Genomic DNA, 27,709 nt, shown 5'->3' on the forward strand with positions numbered 1-27,709 from the left:
CTAGGAATAACTCTTAAATGTCTTTGTGACTTTCTCTCTGGATCTGCTTTACAATAAATTCTGCCTTTACTCCTGCATGATGGTCTATGTGTGGACTGAATTCTTTCTTCAATGGCACAAAGAACCTAGGAGGAGGAGAAGAGGGGCCAGTATCACCAGCATCTGGGTCTAGCTTTCCTGGTGACAAAAACGTACCCACACACAGTCTTGTACATGGATCCTTCTAAAGCTTTATTTATTTACATATTTTTGGTACCGGGGATCGAACTCAGGACCTTGCGCTTGGGAGGCAGGCGGTGGAACCACTGAGCTAAACCCCGGCCCTAAAACTTTATTTACGTAACTGGAAGCAACGGTCAAAAATGTCCATCCACAGTGAACTGCAGAACTACCTGTGGTAATATCCATACAAATTAATACTAGTAAATACACTCTACTTAGCAATAGAAGCAGGGCACTACTGATAATGCAACCATGGACAAACCTCCAAATACCCTGAATAGTCCTACAAAATGTAAACTGCTCTGAAGTAACTCAGAGCGGATCCCTGGTTGCCTGGGAGCGGAACCTAGGGAAGGAGAGATTACCAAGTGACAAGGAGGCTTTTAGGGTTGATGGATATGTTCATAATCTTGGCCGTCGTGAATGGTTTCACGGGGAAAACATATGTCAAGTTGCACTCTTTAAATAAGCGCAATTTACTGTATGTCAGTTATATCGGAATGCTTTTTAAAAAGAAAAGGTCCTGTCATCTGGCGCCCAGAGTCCCCCAACGGGAAAGCGGCCAGGCAGAAGCGCTCATTGGCAGCCCGCACGCTCCAGCCCGGCTCCCACACGCAGGGCGGCTCTGGGTGCCGACGAAAGTGCTGGAAGGCCCGGAGCCGAGCAGCGCTGGCCGCAGTTAATCATTAGCCGAGGGCGGCCCGAGCTCAGCCGAGCACGGCCCCGCCCCGGAGCGGGCCCCTAGCGCCCGGCCGCGCCTTCCCCGCGCCGCCACCTGCTGCTCGTGCACGCAGACATGGTGAGCCGGGCTGGACGCCGCGGGGGCCGGGTAGCGGGGCGCAGCGGGAGGGAGGTGAGGGGGTCCCTTTGAACCCCCTGTGTCGGCCCCTCGGCCGGCCGACGGTGCCTGGGGCAACCTAGGCCGGAGAGGGGCGGTGACGGGCGGCCCGGCCCGGCGGGAGCCGCGCTGCGTGTGACTCCTGGGCCAGGGCTCACTCGGCCGCCGCACAGGGGCGGGTTCAGCGATCGGCGGGGTGCCGGGCGGACGACGGGAGCCCGAAAGCGTGAGTCGCCGGGGGTGCTGGGCACTGCCCCCTCGGGATTGCATTTGGGTGCAGGGTCTGCCTGGGACCCCGCCCTCTGCACCCACCGAATGCTGTCCTGGCCTTTAGACCCCACCCCTTCCCCTCCATGGAGTCTGTGGTCCGCAGGGGGGCGCTGATGGCTCAGGATCGCCCCTCCAGGCCGAGCTGCGGCCGGCCCGCTAGGCCGCGGAGCTTCAGCAAACAGACACTTCAGGTCCTGGGGAGTGATTGGGAGCAGTCAGGGACAGGATGGAGTTTGGACATCTAGGGCCTGGGGAGGGACACTGAGGCCCCAAAGATTCGGGCTTGGGTAATGAATAACCCTTCTGCATACTCCCCCAGAGACAGACCTGGGCCTGATGGTGATTTATTGAGCAAACAGGGCCCCCTCCCCCTCTGACCCCAGAGCTCAGAGGGTTTGTCCTTCAGGCCCCAGGCCTGGGACAGAAGAAGCTCTAGAGGACGCTAAAGAGAAAATGGAGCCCACCTCCCACCCCCAGCTCACCTGTATCCACCCCCAGTTCACCTGTACCCACCCACCCCTTTGGGACCCGAGAAAATAGTGCTTCTTGATGCCTTGGCTGACAGGTGGTTGCCTGGATACAGGGACCCGGCAGCCACCGGAACTGGCCAGCTCTGAAAAGAGACCTGTATGTTGGCCGGTGGTGTGGATCTCTGCTGCCACCTCTGCAGCCACCAGGACTCAGGACTGGAGAGGAACTAAGCCCTGTCAGTTCAGAGAGGGAGCTCTGGTTGTCAGGAGGGAAAGCGGACTTCACAGAGCTCTGCAGGGCTTCTGCTATCCCATGCTGCAGGCCCTCACAAGTCTCCTTGTGATTTTAGAAATGCAAATGACATTTGCTTAATACCATGCTGTTCACTAAAGTGTCCCTGGGGCACCCCTTGAGGATCTGTAAGGCAGAGGTTCTTGTCCCTCTACCCACAAAGCGAGAGAGGTGAGTGCCACAGTCCTGCTACTCAGCCCAGGGCGTCCAGTCTGTTGGGCTGCTTCATAAAGACTAAATTTGCCTCCTGCATGCGCTTTCCAAGACCTGATTGGTTTCAAATTCAGCACTGTGTCCCCATTGCCCTTCCATGGTTCTGTCTTGAAGTCCATGCTCTTGGATCTGTCCCTTCATCTCCTCCACCTGGATCTCCCCAGAGAACAGGACTGACCCTTGCTTCCTTGACTCCTGTGAGGGTCCATACACAGCCAGAACCACACCACTTTCAGCTGCTTTGAGGGCACCTGGCATTGCAAACAAATTGCATGGGGTACTGGGGCTGCCATTTGCCCTTGGACCAGTTACTGCTCAGCTCCCCAACCTGCCAGGAGACAGAAAGTCCAACAGCCTAGGCCTGGCCACTCAGGGCAGTGGCTACAGTTGAGGATATAGGGAAGGTAGTGCCAGTGGCTGTCAACAGCAGTGTGACTCAGTCACCTGGAAACCTGAAATAAATGCTGGGCCTTTGGCCTTGCCCAGGGACGCAGACACAGAGACCATGCTCTGAGAACCTGCCTGAGTGTCACTGATGAGGGGTGAGCAAGAGAACACCAGATGGGTCATGTCCCTGCTGATGGCCTCAGCTTCTCTTCGGTACACCTGAAGGTTACTGTCAGGCATGGGGTGGAGAGGTTACACTAGAGCATAGTCAGAGAGCTTGCATGCTTGTGACACTTCCTGAGAGGGTGGGTTGTAATACATTAGATCTGGGCTGGATTTTGCTTTTACTTCATTGATTTTATTTGGGGGGCCCTCTGTGAGGCTTTGGTGGGGCTTCTGTCCCAGTGATTGGCATTACACTTCCTTTAGGGTTTTCTTTCTCCAAGGGGAGTGTAAAACCCAAGACTTGAAAGCCTACTGGTGAACAGGTCACGTTGGAGCTCCTGGTCTGTTGCTTAAAGACCCACTGCTCTTTGATAGGTCACCTGTGACTGTTATAGCAGCTCAGCTGGCTAAATTCCCCCAAGGGCTTGGGGCTCTGTTTTGACCTATAAAAGGAAATGCCCTGGGCCCATGTGCTTCTCCTTTTCTAGGCTGGCAAAGCACACAGGCTGAGTGCTGAAGAGAGGGATCAGCTGTTGCCCAACCTGAGGGCTGTGGGGTGGAATGAGCTAGAAGGCCGAGATGCCATCTTCAAGCAGTTCCACTTCAAAGATTTCAACAGGGTATGTAGAGGAGGGGACAGCATGCCAGCCTGGGGTGGGGGATGCCCTGTGGACTTGTTCCCCTGCTTCAAGACCTGCTGGTCAAGCCCAGCTGACCACACTAATCCAGTCTATGTGGGTGCTATGCCAGTGGGAAATTCACTTCCCTGGATAACTGGGAAGTGTCAGGGAGATGGGCCTGGGGCCCTCCCTACCTGGAACTTTTAGGAACAATCCTCAGAGGACATACTTCAGGTAGCAAATGGATGTACATCTAGTGACATTGTAATAGCCAAAAGGTTGGCAGACTAACCTCCTGTGCTCTTCACTTTGCTGCTGATCCTAGTAACCAGACATCCTTCCTGCTAACCTCTAACTCAAGCCTCAGGACAGGGAGTTCCCTGGGGAAAGGACTAGAGCCAGGGACTGTGCCTGGAGGAAGGAAGTCCATCCTCCTGCACCTGGGGCTTATAATGGCCATAAAAAGGTACCCCAGCATCTTTTCCTCAGAACACTAAGTTGGCTCTTGCTTCACTCCAACAGGCTTTTGGCTTCATGACCAGAGTGGCTCTGCAGGCTGAAAAGCTGGACCACCATCCTGAATGGTTTAATGTATACAACAAGGTGAGTGGGGCCAGGCGCCCTCTTGTCCTCTGCCCCAGGCCAGTTCTGAGAACTGTGACTCACTCGGAAGGCTCCGCTGCGGGCCTGCCTCACTTGCTCATTCTGTTTATCTCCTTTGACTCAACATAAACACCGCTCCCAAATTGGCAGTCTCACTACAAACTAAGAAAATACAAATTAAAACACTGTGAGATATGTGGACTTACAGTAGACACTAAGAAGTCAAAAGCCAAGACAGGCAATGCTGTTGGAACAGGACATACTTATTCATTGTTAATAGCTCTAAATGGCTTTAATCTTTCCGCAGGTAGGGAAGAATGAAATAGGAATAAACTGGGAACTCAGAATATCTATGCATAGCAAACAGATTGTCTGCTCAGTGAATTGAGGAACAGTCATTAAATGCCTGCCACGTGCCAGGAGCTCTGCTGGACTGTTTATAAGAATGTTAAGAGTGGAAGACGCTATCTGTAAATAGACAGTGGTTAGCAGCCAGCAGTGGTTTTGGGGTTTGCCTTTAGTTTTCAGGTTACTCTTGACATCTGACGTCACATCAAGGGGAGGCACAGTAGATGCAGACCTGTCAGGTAAACAGTCCCCAGGACAGATGGTGGCAACCAGCTACTGTTCCCTAGAGGGTACCATAGTGGTGACCAGCTACCATCCCCAGCAGAGATCCCAGTGATCAGCTACTGTCAGTGACCATCTGCTATTCTGGAGCTCTTCCTGGAGCAGAGCCTAATAGCTAGCGATTCTCTGCCACTCTTCTGCAAAGTCGGTAGTCGGCAGGCCCTGAACTTCTGGTTTTGTTTCAGGTGCACATCACCCTGAGCACCCATGAATGTGCGGGCCTTTCAGAACGGGATATAAACCTGGCCAGCTTCATCGAACAAGTAGCAGTGTCCATGACATAGGCCCGGCCCTTCTTTGCATTCCCAGGGGAGGGGGTGGCAGAACTGCAGGCAGGGAGGGAGCTGAGCCCTCCCCCGACCCTGCAGTCAGAACTGCCTTGTTGACCCTATTGCCTCCATTTAAGGGTGAGTCCTTGCTGTAAATACCAGCATCACCGCCAACGCCAGCAACTGAGCCCTTCTCCCTCAGCCACTTTCTTCATCCTTGGGGCTTTGTTATTTCTACTGTTTTGAATAAGCTTTGCCTTTCTTTGGAACTTACTGGCATTCTGAATGGTGTTCTTTCCTGGCGGGGTCTTGCTAATTCAATTCCCAAGCAGCTGTGAAGGGTGAAATAAAGTCCTGTCTTAGAACCCAGGACCCTAACGCAAATCCCACCCCATGTCTCAGAAACCTGTGCTTTTATGTCACCAATAAAACTACTGTATCACAGGTCTCAAGCTCTAGAAACTTCTTTCCCACAGATCAACGCAAGTTAGTCAACAGGCATGTAATTAGCTGTGTGTGTGTGTGTGTGTGTGTGTGTGTGTGTGTGTGTGTGTGTGTGTGTGTGTGTGTGTGTGTGTGTGTGTGTGTGTGTGTGTGTGTGTGTGTGTGTGTGTTACTGAGGACTGGACCCAGGGTCTTGCACATGCTAGGCAAGCACTGCTACTGAGCTACACTCTGGCCAACAGGCATCTAAATGACAGCACTTCACATTGGTGCCCTCGCAGCCTGGCCCCGGATGTGTGCCACCGAAGCTTTGTCCTGCGCCTCTCATCCTAAGGAAGCACAGCTTCATCATCTCAAAAGAAAACAGAGCCTGAAAAAAAGAAAAATCATGGAAGAAGGAAGTCTTCCGTGAAAAATAGGAATGCTCTTTTGTCGAGTGAAATAAGGCACCGTGCTTAATTTTTCTAAATCAGTTTGCCTCACCAGACTATAGCCAGATGAAGTGAGAAAATGGGGAAATCTACTGAAAAAAATTTAAGAGTAAAGCTGCCAATTTCAAACTTCATTCTTTGCTAACAGGTGAAAGTGCTGATGTAACAGACATGATTCAACTTGCCATTTGAAGTTAGCAGTATTGATTATGAATATGTCACTGAAGAAATGGCTTTAGTGCCATTAAAAGACACAGCTAGGCCGGGGATTTAGCTCAGTGGTTCCGCTGCCTGCCTGACAAGCGCAAGGTCTCGAGTTAGATCCCCTGTACCAAAAAAAAAAAAAAAAAAAGCGAAATCTCTTCATCTGTATAAAGCAGTAAAAATAACTGATTTTTCTTTAAACTTTGTGAACATATCAGATATAGCCATAGTGGTACCCTGTGAGGGTTGGTAATGATGAAGGATTTAAAGTAGTTGTGTTTGGGCCGGGGATTTAGCTCAGTGGTTTCGCCTCCTGCTGCGCAAGCACAAGGACCCAAGTTTGATCCCCAGTACCAAAAAATATTTTAAAAATTTTAAAAAATAAAGTAGTTGTGGTGGTGCGTGCCTGTAACCTCAGCACTTGGGAGGCTGAGGCAGGAAGATCACCACAAATTCAAGGCCAGCCTGGGTTATAGTGAGACCCTGTCTCAAAAAAAAAGGGATTTATAAATTAATACATGATGCAATTGCTGCTGGCAAGTCACATTTAATGAAATAGTGCTGCATCATACATCAAAGAAATTCATGTGAGAAAGCTTTATAAGTGGGTGTTATGGGAGCAGGGCGTGGTAGTGCCCACCTGTAATCCCAATACTGGGGGGGGGGGTGCTGCTGAGGCAGGAGGATCTCTGTGAGTTCAAACAGTGAGTTCAAGACCAGCCTGACCTATGTAGCGCGGGACCTTATCTCAAAACAACAAAAAAAGGATGTTATGCAAGTCATCATCAAAGCTGTGAATTTCATAAGGCCCTACGGATCGAATTACTGCCAATTCCACGAGTTCCTTAAGAGTAAGGATGCTGATTATAAGGACATCATTTACTCTTTTGAAGTGAGGTGGCCAAGCTGGAGTAAAATGCTGAACAGATTTTGTGAACTGCAAAATGCTATCATCATTTATGGAATCAAGGAAACTGAAGATAAAAAATTCACCAGGTTAGCATTTTTAAAAATTGGACTACTCATTTAAATAGGATAAACGTGTCATCAAGGTGAAAGTCAAATTATTTGTGCTGTATTTCAAACCTTATTAGTGTACAAAGTGAAATGTAAATTATGGTAAGTTCAAGTTATGACAGATACTATGTTTTTTGACAAACTGGCTAACCAGTCCTGAGAACAGTGGAAATTATGCAGCCTTCTTTGTTTTGACACAGGCGTTTGAGATAGGTTGTTTCAATTATCAATTTTTTGGCATATCTGCAACTGCATTTTCATTTGGCATACATGCGTTGCCTGTAAATTTTCCAATGGAATGTTTGGGTTACAATCAGACGAGATCAGGGGTGTGCAGGGTGGTACGGCTGTCGAGTTACAATCAGACTCAGACGATCAACTCAAAGGAGAATTGGATCATGTCACTTCACAGTCCAACCTTAAGTCATGGCATCCTTTCCAGCAGTGTGTATGTTTGTGAACGACTAAATAAAACCAATCAAGCAAGTAAAAAAATGAAAGCACTTACTCTATACAAGGCGTTATTCCAAGTACTGAGGGAAAGGGAGGGAGCTCATCTGGGAATCCAACAGGAAATCCATTAGCTTTTATTAGGCAGGATGAATTAAAATGGCAATGGCAGGGTGAGAAACAGGGATTTGTGTGACAAGGGAGATTCTGAGTTATACCTCAAAGACCTCAGTAGGATTCTTGAGAGGCAGCCGGGTGTGGTGGCACACACCTGTAGTCCCAGCAGTCAGGAGGCTGAGGCAGGAGGAAAGCCACAAAGTTGCAGGCTAACCTGGGATACATAGGGAGTTCAAGGCCAGCCTGAACTATATAGCAAGACCCTGTCTCAAAAAAAAAATTCTTGATCAGCAAAGATGGCTGAGAAGGCATCATGAACACAGGTAAAGGCACACAGGGCATAAGACCTATATCTAGAAAGGGAGTGTGTGGCTGTATTCTTTTCTTCATGTAGTGACAATTTTTGGGGAGGGGATTACAGGCATGCACCACCATACTTGGCACAGTTAAAACTAATTTTATGTGTCAACTTGACTGGGCTGTGAGTGACCAGATATTTGGTCAAACATTATTCTGGAGGTGTCAGTGTGAAAATTTCTGGATGAGATTAACATGAATTGGTACCTAGTAAAGCAGACTGCCCTCCCTAATGTTGGTGGGCCTCGTTCAGTCAGTCGAAGGCCTGCACAGAACAAAAGGGCTAGCCCTCCCTTGAACAGCAAACTCCTGCCTGACTGCCCTGAGCTAAGTTATGTTTCTTCCGGCCTTCAGATTGAAAATAAAGACACCCACACTTTATAGGTCTGCAAGATGCAGGCGCCTGGACTGGAATTACACCATGGGCTCTCCTGGGTCTCTAGCTTGCCAAGTGCAGAGAGATCTTGGGGACCAGTCCCATGAGCCAATTCCTTACAAGTCCTCTCTTCCTTTGCATATGTATTGGCTGTTTCTCTGGAGAATGCTGATTAATACACAGGCCTAAACATCAGAAGGGAGATTTCTAATCCCGATGGTGACTGCTGTTCTCAGAATCTTAGCAAAGGTCTTTGCCTCACCTGTTTTTACTCTGTGAACAGAGAAAGGACAGAAGCACAGGAAGGGACTGGCAGGCTTCAATCCATCCGAGCAGTCAGACTGCTTTGCACAACTCGGCCTGAGCCAGCAGCTCTGGGACAGAAGCCTTCCCCCCACAGATGCGTGGGACTGGGAAGAGCGAGCAGAGAGCAGTCTCTGCTCTACCCCATATGAGTGCCACACACATGCTACCTCACATGTCCTCGAGGCAGACAGGAACCTCTTCTCCCAGCAGCTCTCACCAATGACTGTTAGCCTTAAGCCCTTCCTGGGCCTGGAGGTGACTTGCAATGGCTCACCAGGAGAAGGCATCTTGCAAGGCCACAGACCAGCCAGCTGGGCTGAGGTGATCCCTCAAAGGCCTTAAAAAAGAGGCAGGGGCTGATGGCTGAGAAATAAGCATATTGTCAAGAGGGTTGGCAGGACCCCAGCCTAGCCCATATGCTGGTAAAAGATACTCAATACTTATGCTGATGGCAATTTTTCTACAGAGCTTAATGCCAAGTCCAAAAAACTCAGTGCTCTCTCACCTGCTCCACTTCTAATTTAAATTGTTTTAAGTGTATTCTGGTCTAAAAACTGAGGATTAGGGAACACAAGACACCAGACATGGAGGTAACAACTATCCTGTCATATTGCTTTCCTGCCTCTGCTGCTTATCATGAATCAGTGAAAAATGCCAGCCTTGGCATTTGTATGAGACACTTTTATGTGGGACAAAGACATGAGCGATGCTTTTTCAAAAATAAATAACTTTATTCTAAAATAAATCCAAATAACTGTAATTATTGGGTAGGATATTAAGCAGAGAAGAGATTATGACAATGACAGAAGCCTTAGTGGAAGCAAGGCCATTAAGGCTTCAAAGCAAGAAAAGGTTGTCTAAGCCTGACTTTTGCCCACGTGGGCTAGAGTTGGTGGCTATCAAATTAGGTCTCAGTCATTACTTCTGCCAAGCTGGGTCCAGCTGAATGGTCAGTGCTGCCAAGAGCCCACAGAGAAGGCAAAGGGGCTGACAGCAGGAGTGGCAGCCACCAGCACCCCAAGTACTACCTGTCAGGTCAGCCCAGCCTCCCAGTGCAAGCACATGCTGGCCTCTCTTTCTCAGGGTGTGCAGGTGCTCAGGGCACCAGGCCATCTGGCAGGAAACAAAGCAAAGACAGCATTCCTTGCCTACTTTCTAGCAAAGCCTGAAAGCCAGAATAAAAAGCAGGTTACCTGCATGACAGCTCTCAGATCCTGACTAACCATGTGGGGAGCCTTGTCTTTCTTATTCAGAATAAAACAAGATGCCCAGCAGTTATGCATGTGAAGATCATCTGAGGAGCTCTACCTGGCACCACCCAAAGGCTGGGCTTGAAGTCAGTATCCTTTGGTCAGACAGAGCCACAGGCCAGGCTGGCTGGAACCTACTCAGATGGCTTAATCCAGCAGAAGATGGCAGAAATGTAAGACAGGGGCCCTTTTCTGGGGAACTAAAACCTTGAATTCCAGTCTAAATAGCCACCTGACCACTCCTGGGTGTAGAGATTGATCAACTACCTACTGACATGCTTGGAGATGAGCTGGACTGCAGATGGCTTGGGGCTGTCAGTCCTAGCATCAATGGTCACACAAGATTCTCCCAGCAGGGGGCGATCTCTCATCGGCAGCCCAAGTAAACGAATGCAACCATCCACAATGAGTAGAGTTTGGGACATTTAATTATTTAATTCCTTTTAAAGAGATTATTGGTGCAATTAGGAAAGGAGCATGCAGATGGGGAGGAGGAAGTTAAGAGAAAAGATTTAAAAGAGGCAAGTACCATTTTCCAAGTATAAAATGGGGTGTAGAACCCAATCTGACATCTGCTAGCAACATCATACCATTAAGAACCCTACCTATCTGGCACAGAACAGTTATTTTGTGCTTTCACACACAAATGCACATAAAATGAAAAGCCTTCAGAAACATTAAATCAAACTAAGACTCTTAATCAGAAATTAAAGTGGCTATTGTAGGTCCCTTTGAGAACACCATCAGGCCCTGGCACTAATGCAGTCACAGGACAGAGGAAGTGAGGGGGCTCAGGGTCTGGTCCTGGGGAGACTGTAGGGCACAGACTTCTATTTTAGTGGCTGGTAGCCATTCTGGTGCCTGCTGGTGACTCTGGGTCTCTAGGCCTCTTCCAACATGATGCACCGGAGACCAGAGACAATTTTTTCACAGTTTAGATGACAGCTTCTCTCTCAAGGTGTCTGCCAGTCCAGCAACTGAAGGAAGCCATATGATTCTTGTGTCTTAAAGATCTCAGCCTCTCCCTGACACACATACATTGACCATTGCTGAACAAGAGAGATGCACACATGCATGCACGCACCACATGAGCTCTGCAGTGACATGGCCAGCTGATCAGCTACTGCCTAAGAAGTACAATGCTAAAGAAACTTGCAGCAGACATGCTAAGAAGCCTGAGGGAAAACCTAGTGCCCATGGCTCTCCCAGCCAGCATTCCCGTGAGGGGGCCAGATGATAGCATCTGCAGAGGCTGCATGTTCAGGAGTCCCTGAGAAGGGGAAGGGAGCAAATTTCCTCCTCACTTGTTCTAAGTTCCCTCCAACCCACACAGAAACCTCAAAGTCTGGTCCACTTCCCCAGGGTCCAGATAGGAAGAGCTCACCGTTAGGAGAAAGGCACATGGTATGTCACTAGAGCAGGACAGTGGCTTGGCGTAGATCAAGGCCCCCAGAAATGAAGAAGAGAGTGGGAAGAGGGTGCAGGATTTTGTCCTGTCCCTGCACCACCCCAGGAACTAGGTTTTATGAAGGAATCCCAGGCCCAGGGCCATAATGTCTGCTTGCTGACATACTATCCATTCCCAGATATTTATCTAATCCTACACTGCTCCCTTTCAGCTAGGGCTGAGGAGTGTCCAGTAGCTGAGGCTAAACTGCCAAAGTACCTCTGGAAACTGAGCAAAGGGGAATGGGCAGGAAGAACACACAAATGCAGGGAAAATGTTCCCTGCACTCTCCTCATACCCACCTAGGGTAAGTGAAGGCAACTTGTGGAGGTGCTCTGAGCTCTTCCTTCAGCAGACATACTCTCATTACACGAGTTAAGGCAATGGGGAGCAGAGGACCACCGCCAACTCTGGTGACACATATTTGAAGCTGGTGCTCACCTACACTGACATTCAGGAAGCACAGAAAAGGGTCTGGTGTCTGTTCATCATAGGTCCAGGAGAAGGCTCAGTATGCTCTGGCCACTGACAATTCAAGGAGGCAGCACAAAAGCCAGAAGGCCCTAAATCCTCTGAAAACCATGTTCTCATCCTATTCTATGGAAACAACAAGATAATGGGAGCATCATTTCAAATAAGTACCTCCAAAGACAGTAGCAATGAGTATCAAATGGGGCCTGCAAGCACAGACGAGGGCCACTGGAGCACTACCAACCAACCCTGCCATGGGCTACTGAGCAGACGTGCTCCCCCACGTCACAGGGTACAACATGGACAACCTGTGCCCTGGAAAAACAGAGCAAGCTGCAGTGAAAGTGACTTAAGAGACAACTGACCTATCTAAGCACAGGCCTGAAAAAGCCTCCTACCTAGGATGCACCAAAGGCCCACCCCAGGAAATGTTATTACATAAATGCCTCCTACCACCTGGTTAGCTAAAACCTCTGCCTTGGGTAGCAAACCCTCTGTGATCTCATAGCTTCGCTACAAGTCAGAGCCACCACACAATGATTAAGTGAACAAAAAGACAAGAGAAGTTAGAGAGGAAATGGTTAAAACAATTCCTACTGCTACATTTATAACAAGGGCAGGTTCATTATGCAGTAGAATCCTTCAAGGCCTTCAAATTTAAAACCACAAAAGGTAACAAGAGGAGGAGTAAGAATCCTGAGGCTCAAGCTGTCACACAGCCTATCTTTGTGCTCTATGGAGCAAGTCCAGTTGTCGAAGTTGTGGGTGGCTTGTTCCATACCTGGAGAACCTTCTGAAGGCCAGGAGCCCTCTGAGATGGCCTAGAAAAGCCCCAAGCTCAGCGAGGTTTCGGAGAACCATTCATCTGGCTGCCCTGGGTTACAGTGTCCGTACTGTACAAGCTGTCCAAGAAGACTGAGGAGATTTCTGCAACCAGGTTCCTGTCAATGATTGTCTGGGACATGCCATAGATGGCACCCTACAAAGCCAATCAAGGATACATTAGTGATGATGAGCACAGAAACAAGGATACAGCTGTGGTTATGATCCCCTCCTCCCCCAGTCCTAGCTTTCTAAGTGCAACACCCTCTGCCCATTCCCACTCCAGGTCTTATTCTATTAGAAAAACAGCTGGCACAGCAGTTTTCACAGGTACTTTCCAGTCTGCCTTTCTCTCTATAAAGGAACTATTCTATAAATGCTGAGAAAAAAAAACCCAGAAAAAATGTTTACAGTTTTTTCTATGTCAAAAATTTCTTTTCAAATGTACGCTACCACCTACTTTTGGATAGCAGTTTCAAATTCACAAGGTGGTTTATATACAGTAGATCTCATCTGACATGCCCGTTAACCCTAGGAATGGGTGAGGCAGGGGTCAGTAGCAACAATGAATTAACAAAGAGAGAGGTGTAGATAATGGGCTCAGGAAAGAACAGCCTCCAAATTGTCTGATGTTTTCAAACTCCCACAACAACACCTCAATTTCCAAGGGGGTAAAAAAATCTCCAAGTATCTTTACCATTCCTGTGACCTTTGCTTTGCAGTTCTTCATGATTTGGGTGACAGATTCCCGGACGTCCTTTAAGAACTGGATTGCCACTCGCTTCCGGGTATGTACTAATGTGATGCAGATATGAATGCTACGGCAGAAGAAAGAGAGAGATAAGGCTTGAAAACAGAAAGTATTTTAAAATAAAGCAGTTCCCCATTTACTGGCTGCCTCTTCAGATTATCTCTACTGTTCCAGTTCTTGGAATCAGGACTCTCCAATACTGGTTTTGCCAAGCATGGGCAGGTATCAGGCTTCTCAGCATGATCAGGAACCAGCTAAGAGAATGAACACAGCTGACTTTTTTTTTTGTCCCACCCCTCATAACTGCCAATCACAATTCCTTCAACCATGTGACCACCAATGGGATGCTTTTGTCTTAGACGATAAGCCCTCATGGAGAGATGGCCATGCGGCTGGGGCCTTGAAGGACTTGAAGGCAATGAAGAAACAAATTCACCTGGAGAGAAGATGGAATACAGAGAATTGTGAAGAGGGTAAGGGAAAGTCCAGGTGGGGTTGGCAATAGCAGCAATTTATGCAAAGGTAAGCTGTTATATAAAACACACTGAACTGCCCCACTCTGCTAGAGTGGAGGATTTTAGGGCACCTTAGAAAATTCAGTTAGAAAAGCATACTGAAAAACCCAGCAGCAGGCCTGAACTCTCAAGCAAGCACCCTCTTATAGATTTGTTTTGTTTTGGTACCGGGGATCGAACTCGGGTCCTTATGCTTGTGCAGCAGGCGGCGAAACTACTGAGCTAAATCCCCGGCCCTTGTTTTTTTGAGACAGGGTCTCCCTATGTAGCCCAGGGTGGCCTTGAACTCACAGCGTTCCTCCTGCCTCAGCCTCCCAAGTGCTGGGATTACAGGCATGCGCCACCACGCCCGGCCTCTCTTGAGGGTTTTGAATTAAATATTACCCAGGTAACAAGTACCTTATATGAGCAATTGGATGGCTGTGTAGAAGACGGATTGGAGAGTTATAGAAGATAGAGAATGGGGAAGAAACCTCATAAATAAGCACTTGTCTCAGGAGGCTGGCACTTCATTCTGCCAGAGGTGAAAGTGAATGGTCTTGCTCTTTACATCTAAATATTCCAGGTGGGAAGAGAAATCTTACAAATACAGTTGCTACTCAAGAGCTGGGTTCTACCAGGTAAAATCTGCATCAGGTTACCTAGCTCCCCAAGTTCTGCAAAGCTATGGACAGACGGAAAAGGGGCTCCTTCAAGCATACCTGGGTGGAAACTGCAACTGGTTCAAGTTCCACCCCTTAGCAGTCATCAAGTTTGATAGCCGGTAAATGTCAAAATCATGGGAGCCCAGAGAAATGACTGACAACTGAGGATCCCCGAAAATGAAGATGCCTTTAATATTTTCCAGTCTGAAAACACAAACAGAAAGGAAATTCAGCCACATCTGTTCCTCTAGTCAACATCCCTTTAATCTGAATCTAACCTTCCTTAAAACCAATCTACCCTTCTGAGGTTTTGTCTTCTCAACTTCAACACTAAGAAGGCTAGGATGGACAGACATTAGAAATATCCCAAGGCCCAAACTCCAACTAGACCTAACGAATCAGAACCACTGGCTTCTACACGTCTACCCAACTCCTGAGTCCCCTGCAGAGAAGGGAACTTTCTCTTCCTGCCTACACCAACTCCTAGGCCACTGTCCTAAACCCTTGGTCTCTCAGGAGATAGCAAATGGGCTAGGGTTATGAGTGTGCAGCCAAGCAGATGCCTTGAAAGGCTGACTAGTGGAAAAAGCAAGAGCCAAACCAGAACTCCCGTCTTCCATACATACTCAGATCGGAGGAAGCGAGCAGTTTTGATGATCTGTTTGGTGGCTTCAACATAGCCGTTTTCACCGAAGTGCATCAAGGTGGCCCAACAGGCTGCAATGATGCCACCAGGCCGTGAGCCTGCAATGCTTGGGGAAGCGTAGATGCCACCTGGCCAATCTGTAGTAATGAAGAACTGGTACTTCCTGTATTTCTTGTTACGGTACAACACCACGGACGAGCCTTTGGGGGCGTAGCCATACTGGGAGAGAACCAGACAGGTGAGAATGTGGCTCTGTCTGGCAGGCCCTGGCCCAGAGCATGCCATTTACTTATTAGATCTTGGTGGTGTTTTCTTCTTATTAGATCTTGGTGGAACTTAAGGGATGGAGTTTAGATCTAACTCTGTCATGGGTAAGGACTCTGAGGCTCAGGAAGAATAGCATCTTGTTCAGTAATGGTTCCCCTCCTCTCTCATCCAATGTGAGCTTTTCTTTATTTAAAATCTTTCTCTGGAGTTGGTAAGTCAGGGTGGAAAGCCTGCAAGCCTAGAAAGAATGGAATCCAAGCCACCAGGAACAACTAACATCACAGTGTGACCCCTTCCTATCTTTTCTGCTTAGTATTACACATCTTTGTAAGAATATTAGGGTGCTCAGAATCCAAAAACAACTTCATCCAGCTTGAAGATATACTGTACAGTTGGTTTCCCTCACAGAAAATGGGCCTCCTAATCAACTCTAACTGAAGCTAACATGAACTATAATTTCATTCCTAGACCCACACAGACATGGATGGTTAAGGGAAAAGGGCACAAGAGCTATCTGGGTGGCAAGGCAAAATAGATTCTGAATAAAAAATTATTATAGATCATTTAGAGTTTAAGCATACACTTTTTTTGTTGTTGTTTGTTTTTTGGTGCCAGGGATTGAACTTGGGACCTTGTGCTTGCGAGGCAGATGGGAGAACCACTGAGCTAAATCCCCGGCCCTGATCATTTAGTTTAAAAAACAAGTCTTGGCTCTAGCTTAAAAGAAATTCTGAAAATACAATCAAACAAGTGCACATAGCCAAGCACGGTAATGCATTCCTGTGACCCCAGCACTCTGAGACGCTGAGGCAAGAGGATCACAAGTTCAAGCCCAGCCTAAGCAACCCAGTGAGACCCTGTCACAAAATGAAGTGGGCTGGGGATACAGGTCAATGCAAAGGACCTGCGTTCAATGCCCAGTACCTCAAAAACAAAAGAAGGCACACATTCCTGAGGCTTCTAGTACTACTTCTTTATGTGGATATATTTTCAAAAGCGTTTCCAACTGATCTGGACTTCATCTCAGTCCATCAGTGGTGGCGGGCACAGACATTTCGGATGCTGTAAGGCAAACATTCCTGAGCACAGGGGCTTCCTTTCCCAAAGGACTCACTCAGGCTCGGGGGCCCCAGCAGCAAAGAAGCAGTGGTATCAATAGCTGCTCGAATTCCAAGATCAATCCTCAACTTCTTCCCAGCCACCTCAACAAGCTCAGGCTTTAGACTTTGTTGTAAAGACCTTAGACTGGCAGGCCTCAGGTCAACACCATCAGTCTGACTGGGAGATTTCTGCAGCCAATGAGATGAAATTAATAGCCTCCTTTTCACTATTACCACCATATCCCATCTAAATAGCTGATGATTCAGGAGAAAAAAACCCAGATTTAATTTTATACTTTGGGGAAAAGGTAATGCTTTAGCCAATTTTCTTGTGGGCTACAGTTAAAATAACCAATTGTTGGCATTTTGTCTCCTCCTTAGCTTACCTTATGGGTATCAGCCGAAATACTGGTTACACCTTCTACCCGGAAATCGAATGGTTTCTCCAGTGGGTATCCTGCTTTCTCCATAAAGACGATAAGGAAACCCCCCAGACAGGCATCTACATGAAGAGGTATTTTGTATTTGATGGCCAGCTAGTTCAAAAAAACAAGGGACAAAAGAGAATTTCATTTAACAGCCCTATAATAAAAACTTTGCAGGACATGGGCGGAAATGCTGGCTGGCTATCAACACAAAGCTATTCTGAACTGTAACTCCCATGTGTTAAAAACTGGCTATTTTTGACATTCCTAAGAAAGTTTTTCCTTCAATTGTATTTAGCCTTCAAAATAATCCATCTATGTTATGCTATCTAGTTTATTTAAATGTGCATGACCTCAAATTCCCTGCACTATCAAGCGGGTAGTGAGTAGAGCTCTGATGCAGGCAGCCATGGTGGAGGGAAAGGTCCTGTGTGAGTCCCTGCAAGGAGTGGGGGGAGTGCCGTGGAGCATCCTGCAGGTGGCACATTCCAAAATACACAGTACTTCTGATCTGAACCTAAAAGTCAATACCATTTCAGAATACCTACTTAAAAGACAAGACTTGGTCTCATATTATCTCTCTCCCAAAGCACAAGCTAGTGACTTTCAAAGGCTCTAACAGGGTTGCAGGCCTTACCCTAGGGGTGATGAGAGCTGTTCTTCACTGCTATGGTTAAACCTAAAATTCAAAACTGCTTCTATTTGCCAGGTACTGCACTATTAGATTCTATTTTAAAATCTCATTCTGACTGCCAGGGTGGGCCAATTCTCTCATCACCTTGGCCACTTCTGGGATAGGATCTATCACACCATGAGGAAACTGTGGCGCAGAGCAGACGAGCATAGCAGTGTTCTTGGAGATGGCTCTTCTCATTGCCTAGGGATTAAGTTCAAAGGAGAAAAATGAGAATCTAGGTCACAGTTATTCTTCTCTTCTGCTTCCTGAGAGCAGTCAGGGCCACTAATTTAAGAGTTCCAGATCCACTCTATCACAGGAGCCTAGGAGAAGACCACCTCACCACAGGGCAGGACACAGATGCTCTAGACAGGCTCCTTCATGGAAACAAACCATAAAATAAGAACAATACAACCAGTGGGCGGGGGCTGAGCAGCACTACTGAGCTAAGTGGCAAGAGCCAAATATAAGACTCAACCTACTAGCACTGAGACCCTAAGTAGATGGCTTAATCTCATCTGTGAAATGCAATAATGTTAACAGGGTCGACAAGCTCTGGTAATACTGAAACTACAAAGTTCTTCTGCAAAAATGTGAGGCATAAAAACAATTACTATTATAACAGTGGTATTAATTCAGGTCAATCAAAACCACAGTTGAGTCTCAGAGCAAGTTCATTAATGCTCATTTTATACATGGGGGGAAAAAGTGATGGTGTACTGAAAGTAAAAACAGATCTTTAACATCCCAAGTCAGGGGCTACATGATCTGGCTGCTACGGTTCATGGCAGTGGAGCACACCCACGTGTGACGGGAAAGGTCAATATGGCGCACCTTCCCTCTCTCTTCCTCCAGAGAACCTACCCGCACATTCACCTCCATCATCTTGTTCAGTGGGACCCGCACCATCTTCATCCCAAAATAACTGGCTGCTTTGTCAAATGCAGCATGGGCACTTACGGGAACCACTCTAGATGATGGGGAAGAGGAGAATAATGAACTCAGACCAAAAGTGGACTCAAGAAAAGTATAAAGTTAACAGCTCATCTAAACCTTCAGGAGTAAACTTCTGATTATTTTTCCTCAAATTATTGTAAGTGTTCACATCATTTTCTTTTCTAACTGTAAATAAAAAGAAGCCAGCTAACTTTCTGTAGAAAATTTCTCCCTACTATTTAGGAAATCATTTGGGCAACAGGAACAAGAACTCAGATGTAATTCAATCTGGAGGGCTCCAAAACATAAATTAGGTCTGACTTTGGTATAAAGTCCAGGGACAGGGGAACGGATCACAGCAGCATACGGTAGCACTTTCTGACACAATACATGTTCCAACAGGAACATGGGGGTGCTTGGCAGCGCTCAAGCATCAGGTCAGTGGGCCCCTCCAACTCTGAAAGATCATGAGTCTAGGAGAAACTAAAATCCACAATTCTTCTACACACTTGGAAGCAGTATTTCAAATAGTGTGGAAAAAGGAAACAGAATCTCAGGTACATACTTGCTTTCATACTTCCCTCAATTACTTATAATGACTCTGTTCCTTTTAAGGGTAAAAAAATCTCTATTTTAAGTTCCAAGCACCAAACATTTATATAGGAAGCAAAAATGATAGACTGATTTCTTCTCGTAGGCTAAGTATGAGTCCCAGCCTGAGGCCATAAGCCACTAAAACACCTTAGTCACTGACGGCTGTAGAAAACCATTAACCCGAAAGGTGTAGTGTAAGCACACTGTACAGGAGACGGTCTAGAGAAGAAAATGCAACCAACCACCAAAACTATGTCCATAGGAAGCAACAATCTCAAATCTCAAAAGAGATTTTTAAACTATTCCCCCCTTCAAACGGCCCTCAGACTGAAATTTTCTCAGGGAATACCCCAATACAGCACACAATAGTTAAGAAACTCACTGAACTAAAGATAACTATAGTTTTCCTTAGGCTCCAGATAACTTATAATAATCTTTTTAAAAATCACATGCTGGGGCCGGGGATTTAGCTCAGTGGCTCCTGCACCTGCCTTGCAAACTCAAGGTCCCAAGTTCGATCCCTGGTACCAAAAGGAAAAAACAAAACAAACAAAATCACAAGCCCGGAGTGGTGGTGCACACCTAAAATCCCAGCAATCAAGAGACTGAGGCAGGTGATTGATCGCTCTGAGTTCAAGGCCAGCCTGAACTACATAGCGAGTCCCTATCTCGAAAAACCAAAAAAGGAAAAAAAAAAAACAATCACAAGACACAAAGACATAACATAGTCCTCTAACTCTGTTACTTCTGGAAAGATAATCTCATCCCTGCTTGTAGTACACACTACATATAAATAGCCAGGGTTGGAAATGGTCCACGAGGGTAAGTGGCCTATCCACTTAGAATTCTGCTGAAGTGAAAGGTTAAGAAGCGCAGAGGGACCAGAGCAGGGGAAAGAGAACAGCAAGGGCTGAGGAAGAGAAGAACCAGGGAAGCAGATTATTAGGCCCAGTTCCACACAGCAGTACCCCAAATGGACAACCTCAAAGGCGGAAACGGTCATGCATACATTTCGGGAGTTTTGATCCCCTTCTCTAAGGCCAGGTCCCGATAAGCTTTGCAGGCCATCAGGATGCTTTCTGTCCCCCCGGAGGTCACCTAAAATAAAAAAGAGATGCCATGTAGAGTGGTGAGTTAGTGATAGATATCGGCATGTATTATCTGCCTTGATCTTGCCAGTGTCTGAAACTGAGAGAATGAGGACCTGGATGTATGCTGCAGGGCAGATACTGCTATGTCTTCCAGAAAGAAAACTTGGCTTTGTTGCTAAGCCCAATCTTTCGTTCAGAAGAATAATGAAAATGAGAAGAATGAACAAGGGATCAGCATTGTCTGGACAAATGCACATTTGCCCAGATCACAACTGTGTGTACATTTTTGTATTCAACAATTTTCAGTTAGGAAAAGGCACTTCATACCACTCAAAAGTAGCAAAGTTACTTTTTTTTTCAGTGCTGGGGCATGCTTAGCTGTTGAGCTACATCCCCAGTCGAGGACTGATTTTATTTTAGAGTGCATGTCAAAGAACGTCAAATTGTGAGGTTACAATTCTAGTAAACTGTGTGAAACATTAGATCAGAGAGAGACATTCAGACTTTCCAAAGTGAACTTGTGGTTTTGACAAATATGAAAGACAGAAAAAAGCAGAAGTTTCTATTTATAAGTTAGTTATCTGGAAGCAAAGCAAAAATTCTTATTTTTTAAATGAAGTAAAAGTTTTTCTAAAGGTAGGCTCAGCCTTATACAAATTTCTAATAGACAAATTTTTTTTGCCGGAGTTCAAACGAAGACACAGAAGTCTTTTCAGTCATCCCATTTCCCTCACTAGACTACACTCACAAACGCAGAAGCCAGTCTGTTTGTGACAACATTCCTAGCACTTAGCCTAGTAGCAGACAACTAATAGATCCTCAGTCAACATTTCTTGCTGTTTGATTTGATCAGTAAACCATGACCAACACGAGCATGTCGCGGATGCTTGGTTATCTTTTTTTTTTTCCTGCACCAGGGATCGAACTCGGGTCCTTGGGCTTGCACAGCAGGTGGCGAAACCACTGAGCTAAATCCCTGGCCCGCTTGGCTATCTTTTGATAACATCTGAGGATGAATTAATTCCAAAGAAAACAAAAGGCTATCAACACTGAGTTAACAGGACATCCTTTTAAATTTACCATTTCTGAAGATTCAAATAACATTACGTTTATTCTTCTCAAAGAAGAGAAAACCAAGTCCCTAAGCAATTCATTCAATGTCACCTATTAATACCTGGTGATAAAAAGTAAAACATTTTATGTTTTGGTAATTAGTGAAGCATAAAATGAGATGGAATGAGAGACAGTGGTTATTAAACTTTCCTCATAGCCAAATACAGGACAAAAATACCATTGGATACGGAACCATTGTGGTCAGGAGTTATATGGACAATTACTCAGAAAAGTTAAGTTTTGACTCATAAAGTTGACATGAAACATGTGACCCTCATCCACAAGATAACTTGTTTGTAGGTCTCTGCATTTCTTTGTCAGGAAAGACAAAGTGCTTACAGTTGAGATCGGCTCTACAAATCAGCACCAAGTCCTGTGGTCTGGCATAAGACCTCAGAATGTCACATGAGGAGCTGAACCAGCTGTGAAGGAAACATGGGAAGAACCCGCAAAGCCAAGTCTCCAGCTCAGCAATCTCTTACTAAGATCTGGGAATGACCTAAGCAAAAGTATTTCCAAAGCCCTGGCTACTCACTTCATGTGCCCTATTCCCTACTTTCTGGCCAATAACTAATTAAATCAACATCATTTTTACTGGGCAAAAACCTCTGCACTTTGACTATAAAAGCAGGAATACTTAAATTCTACTTCTAAATTTAAATTCTGATCCCTAAATTGTGTGTTTTAAAATGCTGTAACTCTTCCACTTCTCTGCACCCTTTATACCTAAAGAAAGACAGAAACTGTGAAGAAAGTGGCATCTTCAGCTAACTACTTGGCATGTTATTTGACTTTTTCCAGCACACATATGAACTCTTAAACATTTATTTTGGAAAGTTAAGAAATCTTCTTTCAGATCTTTTTGGACCTGCTGGCGTTTGCACAAGCCAAAAAGTTCCACATGAGAACCTACTTTCTTTTAGTAACATTGTTGCCTCTCATCCACTGTAACTGAAGCAAATAAAGTTAATAATAGGAAAGATCCTTTAATGTTGAAAAACAATGAGACCCTTAGTCAGGAATATCTGGTCTTCTTGCATCTTACCTCTAAACGCTGAACTCTGTCTACACTAAAAGCAGCTTCAGAGAAACAGAAACTGAAATAGATCCTAAAGGAGAAGAGGAGGGAAGGAGACAGCAAAAGGGAGAGAGAAACTCAAATAATACCAGAGCTACCTAGTTCTCTTATGGAAGTCTAAATATTATCAGACTTTTAACATTTTCTGATCCTTGCCACACCATTAAGAAAGTCATAATGCCACAGACATGACTGAATTACAGCAACTCAAAAAGCCTCTAGGGTTGGGTTTCTGTATTAAGATGGAAGACAACTCCTTCACAGAGTTCCTTTCCCTTAATAACTGAGAGAATGAATAAAAACTAAACACACAAAAAGACTCAAAACCTGTAGTAACAACCACCAAATTAAAAAAAGAAGATAATGCAATAAACTTCAAATACTGGAAATCAAGAAAAGGAAAGAGAAGTGGGAGAGAGGAGTGGAAGGCAGGAGAAGGGGATAAAGGAGGAAGGGGATGGGGGACAAGTGGGCAGAGAAGAAGGCAGGTAGGAAAGGAAAGAGGAAGCAAAGAAGGGAGGAAGGGTTGACAAGCTAGGCTCAATGGTACAAACCTGTAATCCCAGCTACTTGGGAGGCTGAGGCATAAGGATTTCAAGTTCAAGGAGAGCCTAGGCAACTTAGCAAGATCATATCTCAATACACAGAAAGGAAGGAAGAAAGGAAGGAAGGGAGGAAGGGAGGGAGGGAGGGAGGGAGGGAGGGAGGAAGGGTGAGGGAGGGGGAAGAAAGGAGAGGGGGAGGGAGAGGGGAGGGAGGGAGATGAGAGAGAAAAGAAAAGAAAAAGTAATGCACAGTGATAGAGTTCTCTGCTAGATAAAATGGGTCCGACAACCCTGCATCCTAAAATGGGCCCCTCCTACAGGAAAGGAGTCACTCCAGAGAGAAAAAAGACCTGCTTTTTCCCACCTCGCCCCCAGTCGTAGCCAATCATCTGCCACCAGCACACTCCCCCCAGCCCTTACGAACCTCACCCAGCCAACCCCTGGTTTCTGTTCTCACCATTGTTCAAGACAGCCCAACAGCTCTGTCCCTCAGCTCATTTTATTTCTCTCACACAGAAGCAGCAGAAGCACAGTAAAACAGTTCTTAACCTACTCTGGAAAACAGGGGTACTGGGGAGTCAGAAAAACCCTGAGAACTCTCATTAATAGTCCCCAAAAATCTTCAGGAAAGCAAACAGAAAGGGTTTCCTTATCTTCCTTCTCTTTTGATCAGTGAGTGGCGGACATGGCTGCCAAGGAAAATTAGCAAAATGGGAAGAGAGAACATCATGCCTGCCCCTTTGAATGAAAACTTTAGGAATGCAGGATGAAACAAAATAAGAATCTAAGTTCAAAATGTATTAATCTATTCCAACTGGCCAGAAAGAAAACTAACAGAACCTCTAAAGAACAGACGCAGAAATTCTAACAGAAGAAAGCTTTAGCTACATTCTGCCTCTAATCAAATGGTGGCAGACAAGCAGTCACTATGGTCAGAACAAATAGACTGTTTAGAAAGAGCCACCCCAGGATGGGCCAAGATAAGGAAAACAGTAACTGTGCAAAAAGACTAAAAGAGAGGGGGAAGAGGGTGTGTGCAGCGTTCAAAAAAAAGCCCAACTCAGAGGGAAACAAGTTAAGGAACAGAAGGCAATTCCTCAAAACTGTTTTTCACTCTAGATTTTCGAGGAAACAAGAATTCGAAGACTGAACAATGAAGCAACAGAATAAGACTACAGACCTAAAAATACAAAGTAGCAAATGGTACCAAAGTAGAATAAATACACCAGAAACCGAATGAACACTGCTGAGAATAAAAATACTGACTTAAAGAGAAAAAAGTTTAAGTTTTTAAATCACACTCAATCTAGATCTTTCCACAATAATCATATTATTTACTTGCACTACTGGGGATTGAACCCAGAAAGCACTGAGGTACAGCCCCAGCCACTGTTGAGACAGGTTTGAAGCTGCCCAAACTGACCTCAAATTTGAGTCTATTGCCTCAATCTCTAGAGAAGCTGGGATTAAAGACAGACATGAGCCACCTTACCCAGCTTTTATTTTTTATATATACAAATGAGAGTGAATCCAGGGCCTTGTGCATGCTAAGAAAGCACTTTACCACTAAGCTATATCCTCAACCAGAAATATATAAATCCTTCCCCACAACCAAAAAAAACCCACAAAACCCTATAATCCTCTGGGCTGGAGATTTAGCTCAGTGGTTCCACTGCCTGCCTCACAAGCGCAAGATCCCAAGTTCGATTCCCGGAACAACAACAACAAAAAACATTGTAATAAACCCTACCATTTTAAACTTAAGAAGATTATTTGATGCTATCTGCATATACTTACACATCCACAAGAATCTGGTCCCCCATTGAACAAGGAACACGCCATCCTCACAATTTCTGCCTCTAATTTGCGTAGTCCTGGGAAAATATCTGGATGCAGTGGGTTACTCCATGCAAAATTTCCATACGCCTATGAGGAAATGCAAGAAGATGTGAGTTAAGACTGCTATTACAGTGCAGAGGACAACGACTCATGCACCAAATGTAAGTTTCAAGTTAACAGGCCCAAAGCTAGAAAGCTAGAAAAGCTAATATATGTTCTTCAACTTGAAGAAAGTCAAAATATACTGGAAGAGACAGACATACAAATAAATTATTTTACAATGTGATAAGGGAAGAAGTATAAATATAGTTAAAAGTAGACACCAACAGATCTTATTTGATGTCATAGCTCTGCCTATTGTTTTTAGCTGTGTACATCAAATAACTCTCTGAGGCTTAGTTTCCTCATCTGCAAAGAGGGATAATCATGCAACTTACCTTACAGAGTTTTCTAGAAGTAAATGACATACTGCATGCAAAATACTGCTTAGAGTACCTGGCACAAGGCTGCTAGTGGTACTGAGTGCAAGACCAGATATACGTGCATAGCACTAAGAGACTCCAAGGAGGGAATAACACAACATGCTCACTGCTCTTGGAGGGGTCTGTTAAGTGGAATCCTGAGAGGTGAACAGGAATTCATCATGAGGAACAGGAGGAATGAAGAGCGGAAGGAAACAAGATGGACCATGGCATTTAGTAGAGACAGGAGCTCAGTATTCACATGGGATGTTAACCTAGAGGTTAAACGGCAGGCAGGAGCTGACTCATGAAGCGACTCACATTCCCTGCCACATCACAACCTGTGCTTTACTCTACAGAAAATGCGGAACTATTAAAAGACTTTAAGCACAGAAGCAAACTGTAACACTCAGTAAGGTGTGCAGCTTCTTAATTAACAATCAAACACAAAGGCCTGAGAGATCATCAGTCCAACCCCAATTTTATGTGATGAACTGGGTTTCAAAAATAGATTTGAGGGGCCGGGGATTTAGCTTAATGGTTCCAGTGCCTGCCTTCCAAACACAAGGTCCCGAGTTCCATCCCCGGTACCAAAAAAAACCAAAATAAAGCAACCTGCTCATTAAGACAGCAACTTACATAAGGTGGTAGAATTTTTTTTTTAAATAAATAAATAAATAAATTTGATTAGGGTTGGGGTAAAGCACTTCCCTAGCATGTGCAACACACTGGGTTCAATCCCCAGCATCATACACACACAATTTAATTTGATCAGAAATGGAGGAAGCTACAGACCATTCTAAAGTCAACAAAGACTGAGAATGCTCTAAAGTACAGTGGATCTTGGAGTTACAACTGGCCTGACATATGAACAACTTGGGTTACGACTGGAATTTTAGTTTTAACTTACAAAGTCTTGAGTTACGACTCAGATACAGATTTAACCCTTAAAGAGTTCTGGAAGGAACATTGTAACATCCTTTCCTGTGTGGGGTTGAGAAACCCTGGGCCAGTATCTAAGGACAATGTGATCTGCCTGTACATAGGAGACTTTGAAGGCTGTGTAGAGGAGCCTGAGCCTTCAGTTGACCAACCTGAGTTACAAAGCCCTCTCAAACGAATTGAGTTCACAAGTCAAGGGTCCACTGAGGGAGACCACAATCATTTCAGGTCATATGATTTGAGGAAATTATGACTGAGTGTCTCTATCTTGTTTCTTCTTACCAAATAATTGTCCTACCAATAAAAATCTCAAATCTCAAATAATATGCCTTCTCCACAAGGCCTCTGTAAAGCCTAGAAATTTAACATTTTAATTTTTTCCAGAAAACATCTCTGACAGGATTGTACTTATGTGCTCGTGTTAGGATGAAGAGAGCCTTTCTGAACTTCTATGATTTTATTCAACAATGAGCTTTCCTTAACAAAGTTGTTCTGATGACAAAAGGAAAGAGGAAAGTGAGGTCAAGTACACTAGGAAAATGCCCGCACGCATCCCTCAAGCCCTGGCATTCACCTGCACAAGCAGCTCCGTGAGCTTCTCCTCCCCGCTGTACACAGCTCCTGAGGCCTTCCCTTCTTGCCAGATACCATCTGCAAAGAAAGTCAAGGGCACCCAGTTACCCGGGAGACAGAGGAGATACAAAGAAACCGCTCTGGGCACAGAAGAGGAATCCAATGTAGATCTTATATTAAATCAAGAAAGAATTTCAATAAAAATCTACTGTCACAAAATAAAGCCTGTCAATTAATGGGAACTGTGAAAAGATACTAACAGCACTGAGGTGCAACTAAAACAGTCCAGTGATAATGCTGTCCTCATCCTCAGCAGCATTCTCCCAGCAGAAAAACTATCCTTTGCCAACACTTATTTTTTGTCGTTTGCATGACTTTAAAGTGACCTTTTCCTTCTTTCCCTTCCCATCCAGTCACAGAAGTATGGGAACTACTGTGAGCAGAGCTGACAGAAAAGAGCAAGACCAAAGTGTGGGACCTCATACACTTATCATCAGAGCTGGAGCCAGGGCACAGGCCACAATGAAGGATGAGCCACGCGCACCCCAGTCTCAGGACCCTTCCTCCTTCCAAGCCTGGAACCCCAAACAGAAGTAGCCACCCGTGACCAGTAAGGTTTGCCGTAGCATTCAAGATCAGGCACACAGTCACTCCTGGGAGAAAGCTGAGAATGACTCCTGACCCGAACACGGGGTCAGACTTTCCACATCCTGCCCCTGCTGTTCCTACAGAGATATTCTACATTATACCAATAAATCTGTTTATGTGGGTGTCTTGGGTCTTTTTGCTGCAACACAGCTGTGCCCTACTGAAAGAGGGCAGTGAGAAAGCTATCACAGAAA

The 27,709-nt window shown here is 45.6% G+C and overlaps 2 protein-coding genes across 12 annotated transcripts in view; one reads left to right on the forward strand and one right to left on the reverse strand.

Moving 5' to 3' along the window:
• Positions 1-787: 787 nt before the first annotated feature.
• Pcbd1 (pterin-4 alpha-carbinolamine dehydratase 1) lies at positions 788-27,637 on the forward strand. 2 transcript variants are annotated; one of them, XM_004846217.4, is made up of 4 exons: positions 788-1,021; positions 3,346-3,477; positions 4,000-4,080; positions 4,896-5,423. In XM_004846217.4, the coding sequence occupies exons 1-4, from the start codon at positions 1,019-1,021 to the stop codon at positions 4,992-4,994; spliced, it is 315 nt and encodes a 104-aa protein (XP_004846274.1). In that variant the 5' UTR covers positions 788-1,018; the 3' UTR covers positions 4,995-5,423. The 2 variants fall into 2 exon arrangements, with proteins under 2 accessions (XP_004846274.1, XP_087040855.1); XM_087184729.1 differs by lacking the exon at positions 4,896-5,423 and adding an exon at positions 27,281-27,637 and having other exon boundaries at positions 802-1,021.
• The window catches only part of Sgpl1 (sphingosine-1-phosphate lyase 1), a 45,455-nt gene continuing 27,137 nt past the window's right edge, over positions 9,392-27,709 (reverse strand). For 9 of the 10 annotated variants that reach the window (XM_087184721.1, XM_087184717.1, XM_087184718.1 and 6 more), the window contains 10 exons: positions 26,869-26,945; positions 24,850-24,978; positions 20,235-20,323; positions 18,560-18,665; positions 17,798-17,896; positions 16,981-17,130; positions 15,208-15,446; positions 14,639-14,785; positions 13,369-13,489; positions 9,392-12,828 (listed from right to left, as the gene is read on the reverse strand). In XM_087184721.1, coding sequence (XP_087040847.1) covers positions 12,688-12,828; positions 13,369-13,489; positions 14,639-14,785; positions 15,208-15,446; positions 16,981-17,130; positions 17,798-17,896; positions 18,560-18,665; positions 20,235-20,323; positions 24,850-24,978; positions 26,869-26,945 — 1,298 coding nt within the window. In that variant the 3' untranslated portion in view covers positions 9,392-12,687. The remainder of the gene's footprint in view (positions 12,829-13,368; positions 13,490-14,638; positions 14,786-15,207; positions 15,447-16,980; positions 17,131-17,797; positions 17,897-18,559; positions 18,666-20,234; positions 20,324-24,849; positions 24,979-26,868; positions 26,946-27,709) is intronic. The other variant, XM_087184722.1, reaches the window with a different exon arrangement.

Source organism: Heterocephalus glaber, unplaced genomic scaffold (genome assembly GCF_053883595.1).
Source record: "Heterocephalus glaber isolate CG9 unplaced genomic scaffold, H.glaber_assembly_v1.0 deba00001497, whole genome shotgun sequence".
NCBI classification, from domain to species: Eukaryota; Metazoa; Chordata; class Mammalia; order Rodentia; family Bathyergidae; genus Heterocephalus; species Heterocephalus glaber.